Here is a 5,803-nt window from a genome sequence, read left to right as displayed (position 1 = left end):
GAGGGGGGGGGGGGGAACAATCCCAAGAAATGCTTCTTTAGAACAAAATCAGCATATTACACTGAAGACTGGAGTAATGATGCTGAAAAATTCTGTTTTACATTACATTTTAAAATACATAGAATATTTTATTCATATATATGACAAAATATTTTAATTTGTACTTACTGTGTTTATTTTTGATCAAATAAATGCAGCCTTGGTGAGCATAAGATCATTTTTTTCATAATCATTAAAAAAATCATACCAATCTGACCACGTTCGTTCTTTTAAACATGAATATGGAATGTGAATGAAATCCATTTTTAGATCTGAAGTTGAATAGTCTGTTCATTTCCTTGCAGGTTGTTACATCATACCCTACACCTCTCCTGACTGACATCTTGTGGAAACAGCCTCAAAGAATTTGAAGGGGTGCGACTTTGTGACAACTTACTTTGTCAATTTTTAGAATTTGATGGGGAATATCTCGACACCGACTCTTCTAAAAGTAGCTGATAATGTGAAGCTCTTGGGGACTAAAACTAATTTTCAGACACTGGACTGAAACTGAAAATACAAACTGATGTACATTTTTCATTCAGTGGAATATGAGACATGTTTTTGCTTCCTCTGATTTGATGATTGTAATGCTCAGATTATTTTTCAATACAAACTGTAATGTCCTGAGTAGGTGCATAACGTTTTTACTTTGCGAGAAGCATAGTTCAAGACCTTTAAAATGTTCTCAAACCATACGGTGCGATACTTGAACCAGCTGATAAACAGGTGTAGTTTGTAATCCTCCTTTTACAGGAGTGATTTTACTGTGACTATTGCCTAGTTAGATGTCTCTGACTAGCATCTCAGATGTTTAAACACAAGACTTATTCTCTTAATGTTCAACATTAAGGTCAATTACGGTCATGTCTATGCATATAACGTAAGTGTGCCGAGCAAGATTTTCAAAGAATTGGTATCAAAGTTGCACACCATATCATATTATTTCCCTTCTACTTACGATTTGAGAAAGCTATTAATTTGACACAACGTATTTCGTTAATATATTTGATTTATGCTGGACATTGTTTTAAATAAAGTGATACAAACATATTCTGTTTGACTACTTTGAAAGTGATTTTCAAGTAACAAAAAGGTTTTTAGAAAGATGTTTTTAAAGCATGTGTTAGCTGGTAAGATAGGCTGATATGTGTACACTGATTAATAAAGGTATATGTCATGGACACTCATAGATGAATGGAAATGGGAACTGAAACAAAATTTAGCAGATTATGGAATACAAATGTCAAATAAATCAAGGATGTTCCTTCAAGGCTTTGTAACTTCTGAATAATGAAAATAGCATTGTAAATATGAGAGTTGGTATGGAAAATATTAGACAGAAATTTGCTAATATGCAATTACAAAAATGAAGATGCCATGTATGTAATACAATGCAAAAGAGACAGCAATGTATCTTTACAACATGAATACATAACACATTTTGTTTATTGACTTTCGTTCACAAAGTTAAAATATAATGAGTAATTCCAAAAACTAAGTGAATGTTTATAATTACGTTGCTGGTAGAGATTTGCTAATGAAGTTTGTTAAAAGTAGAGAAATAGTGTTCCACAATTTTACCTGATTGTATTTCAGTATTTTTTTATGTTTTAGAAACTTTCAAAGGTTCAGATTATGTTATAAAACATAAATAAAAATATGTAGTTTGGGCCAGTTTTTTTTTTTTTCCCTGCTGAAAAAAAAAACGGCTAAAACCATCTGGTTGGCAGGTTTTAGCTGGTTGTCCAGCCTGGTCATAGCTGGTCAGCAGGCTGGTTTTAGACGGGTTTTGGCTGGTCTCCGCTGGTCAGGCTGGGAGACCAGCTAAGACCAGCCTCCCAGCTTAGGCTGGTTTTAGCTGTGTGTGTGTGTGTGTGTGTGTGTGTGTGTGTGTTTTCATTAGGGTTAAGAAAGAAAGAAAGAAAGAAAGAAAGAAAAAGACGTTTCTGAAGACTACCAGACTACGTTTTCCACAACATTTCTAAAATGTTTTATTTTGGTTACATTATTGTAATTATAGGTGTGGTTTCTAGAATTTTAAAATGCAACGTCTTGAAATATTGTAAACACGTTTTGTGTTTGTTAGTGTTACAGTTAAATATTTTACTACCAAAAGAAAAATTCCAGTGATACAATTCTGAGCCGCCTCTTTACGTGAATCGGGACTTTTATTTTGAAAAATGAAGGCAGAAGGCGTGAAGCCAACAGCTAATGGCAGTTCAATATGGCAACCTGTAAACGATAAGAAGACGTGAAAGTCAGCATTAAAAAAATTAATTTAGAGTTATGCACGGTACATCGTTTAGGTTAACTTTCTAGACAGATCATTTATCATACTAGAAGGAGTCATGATGTATTCGTATTCAGTATTCAGAATCGGAGGAACGACAAAGTGTCTGCAGCATATATTAAAACGTGTGCATGTCAGATTACCACAACAGACCTCCGCTTTACGACCTGTTTTTCAAACAAACCGATGTCCTGCGTCCAAGTGGACATTTTATCACACTCGCTCGCTTTACACTGGAGTTAATTTTTGTAGTAGGAGCGATGGGAAGGACACGGACCAGGTGCCAGTTTCCAGAAGGTCCCACACACCTCCAATCCCGTCTGCAGCACAGAAAGGTACGTGCAGCACAAAATTAAAATAGTAACCATAGTTTCCGCCAAAATAACCATAGTTAGGGTTAGGAATCGGTATTACCAACCACTGTCACTAGAAAAAAAGTATTGAAACAAAATGATTCTTAAGCTACACTTTACAACAACAACAAAAAAAAGATTCCGTTTGTTAACATTAGTTAACTACATTAGCTAACATGCACTAACAATTTGAAACATTTATTTATGCTAATTTTCTATTTTTGAAATCAAAAGTTGTGTCTGTTAATAATATTTAATTGACCAGAGCTGATATAAAGTAACATTAGCAAATTGTAATAATACTGTACAAATGTATTGCTCATTGTTAATTACTATTAGCTCATGCATTACTAACGTTAACTAATGGGACTTTATTGTAAAGTGTTACCCAAAGCTTTTTTTTTTAATCCTGGCTATATATCTTTTATATTCTTATAGTAGTTACACTAATCACAATAGATATGTTATTTTGGCAGGAACTGTTGTCACTGTGATGTTTTTTTTCTTCAAGATTAATTATAGCTATTCGGTATATAAATGTCTGATTCTGTTTTGTCTTTCCTCAACAGTCAAACAAGCTGGCAAAGATTTCACCTATTTGATTGTGGTGCTCATCGGACTCAGTGTAACAGGTGACGTGATGTGTTAGGTTTGGCATGAACCAGGGCTGGATTGTGGACCATCATGCCGAGGGGCCTGGTCTTCATACCACCGGGACTTTTAGGCACCAAAATGAGTTTCCTAATAATGATGATTGGGTTTATTTTATTATTATTTATATACTATTTTTAATGTTTTGAATTAGATTTCCTTTTTTTTTCAGTTATTTTAATTTTAGTTTAAAGGGTTAGTTCACTCAAAAATTAAAATTAGCCCATAAACCATATTTAAAACGTAATAATCACTTTAATGTAGCTTGCGATCACTGTTGTAAAGGGAAGCAGTTCCGGGCGAATGACCTATGAGGTCAGCGTTGCGTTGCACATGCGCCGGTGAGTCTCGTGAAAACCAACATTTGTTAACAGGAGCAAAGGAAGCAAAGTTTCCTTACTTTAGCAAAGGAAAACCAGTCTCCTCTTGGCTTATATCGAAATCCTCCGACATTCTTCTTTACAAATCCTCGTTTTGTACTTCTAATTAGTGACCGTTGTTTTGTTTTGATCTCTCCGCTGCACTTCCGCGTTCGTCACTTCTGAGCGGCGCATGCGCAAAGCCGACCTCATATGTCATCCGCCCTGAACTGCTTGTCTTTACAACAGTGATCGCAAGCTACATTAAAGTGATTATTACGTTTTGAATATGGATATTTTTCTTACAAAAACGCATCGATTCGCTACAGAAGGCCTTTGTTCACCCCCCGGAGCCGTGTGAGACACTTTTTTTTTTTTTATGGATGGGCGCTTTTTATTTAACTTCTTTTGGACTGAAGCATGCAACACCCGCTGAGTGCCATGAAACAGCTTGAAAGATCAAAGACAATTTTTAATATAACTCCGACTGGATTCGTCTGAAAGAAGAAAGTCATATACACCTAGGATGACTTGAGGGTGAGTAATTTATGGGCTAATTTTCATTTTTGGGTGAACTAACCCTTTAAGTAATTTTGTTGTGCTTTTGTAAGTTTTTAGTTTTTGTTTTTTAATATTTCTATTTAGCTTTAATTTGTGTTTATTTCAGTTTTAGAGATTTTAGTACTTACATTTATTTTAGCTAGTTAACAATTTTTTATAATTTGTGTAATATGTTGTAAATTTCAGTTTTTTTCTTTAAATCTAATATTTTTATTTTATTTTATTTCAGCATTATTTAAATTACCAAAATGAATTGTAATTATTTTAGTTAACATTAACAACACTGATCTAAAGATGTGTACCCAGGGCCTTATGGGACCATGATCTGGCTTTGGTTCAAACATCTATTTGATGATGTTATTATCATAGAGCTCAATTAAAGAATACTAAATTAAATTGTATATGTTTAAGAGTGTAATAAATGATCTGGTTGTCATCCTTATTAGTTGGACTGCTGTATGTGGTCTTTCAAGAGCTGTTTTCCTCTTCAAGCCCGAGCAAAATTTATGGACAAGCTTTTGAGAGGTGCAGATCTCACCCAGAGGTCAGCATATGGTGATTCGTTTATTTTAAACTATAAAGATATACAAACCAAATATGTTAAATGCCTGAATAAATCAGGTATTTGCTGTATGTAAAGGTAATTGGAGCTTTTGGAGAGCCCATCAAAGGTTTTGGGGAGACCAGTCGGCGTGGAAGAAGACAACAAGTCAGGTAAAATTTAGAATATAAATAAATACAAACACTTCTGTTACACCTCACATATGGTTAACAAGATTTTTCCTTCAGTCATGTTGAGTACATGAAGGATGGACTCAAGTACATGCGGCTGAAATTTTACATTGAGGGATCTGAACCAGGATTACGGGGAACTGTTCATTCTGAATCAAAGGAGGTACATTACAGCTTCTCAATAAAAATGGTTATATTAGTTTCATGTTGACACATATATGACAAACTACTGCTTCTTCCGACAGAATCCTGAGACTGGAAAATATGAATTCAGGTATATTTTTGTAGACATAGACACGTATCCCAGGAGGACCATCGTCATTGAAGACAACAGATAAAAAGGGTTTTGACAGTGTTATGCAGTATTGGGAATTTCAGTAGCAGACGAGCTTTGACAATTGAATTCAAGCTCTGATAATTGAATCGGAATTGGATTTGTCACGTTTGAATTTTGTTGTATTGATCTTCCACAGATTAGTCTACATAAACTTGTGATAATCTAGATATTTGGACATGAGAGTGCTTGTACTGAAACATCTGGTATTCTGTACAAGGATTTGCACGTTTTTATTATAAAATCTGTGCTTTGAAATAAAGATCAATTATAGAATTAATATAGAAAATCAGTTTTATTCAATTTACTGTAACTTGAATATCGGTTAATAAAGCAATTGTTGTTCTTCCTTTGAAAAATTGAATGCAATGTAAATTCATCTATACAAAGTTTATATTTCCTGATATATATTTCTTTTAAATTTAGTGAAAATGTATTAAAAATATATTTATTGTCACTGTTATACAGAAGAGTAACAAAT

General features: G+C 34.0%; 1 protein-coding gene across 1 annotated transcript; it reads left to right on the top strand.

Annotated features, from left to right (window-relative positions):
* Positions 1 to 2,234: 2,234 nt before the first annotated feature.
* Positions 2,235 to 5,602, top strand: timm21 (translocase of inner mitochondrial membrane 21). The gene is made up of 6 exons (XM_016446044.1): positions 2,235 to 2,667; positions 3,255 to 3,317; positions 4,703 to 4,800; positions 4,897 to 4,970; positions 5,046 to 5,151; positions 5,234 to 5,602. The coding sequence occupies exons 1-6, from the start codon at positions 2,391 to 2,393 to the stop codon at positions 5,324 to 5,326; spliced, it is 711 nt and encodes a 236-aa protein (XP_016301530.1). The 5' UTR covers positions 2,235 to 2,390; the 3' UTR covers positions 5,327 to 5,602.
* The last annotated feature ends 201 nt before the right edge of the window (positions 5,603 to 5,803 follow it).

Source organism: Sinocyclocheilus anshuiensis, unplaced genomic scaffold (assembly GCF_001515605.1).
Source record: "Sinocyclocheilus anshuiensis isolate Anshui unplaced genomic scaffold, SAMN03320099.WGS_v1.1 scaffold7, whole genome shotgun sequence".
NCBI lineage: Eukaryota > Metazoa > Chordata > Actinopteri > Cypriniformes > Cyprinidae > Sinocyclocheilus > Sinocyclocheilus anshuiensis.
The sequence above is the reverse complement of the archived record's forward strand: the minus strand, read 5'-3'. Positions and strand labels throughout refer to the sequence as shown.

Excerpts from the sequence above, each read along its gene's own strand:
- timm21 (XM_016446044.1), top strand. The coding sequence starts at position 2,391 with ATGATGTATTCGTATTCAGTATTCAGAATCGGAGGAACGACAAAGTGT. Across the intron at positions 2,668-3,254 it reads CCCGTCTGCAGCACAGAAAG|TCAAACAAGCTGGCAAAGAT; the intron begins GTACGTGCAGCA and ends TTTCCTCAACAG. Across the intron at positions 4,971-5,045 it reads GGAAGAAGACAACAAGTCAG|TCATGTTGAGTACATGAAGG; the intron begins GTAAAATTTAGA and ends TTTTTCCTTCAG.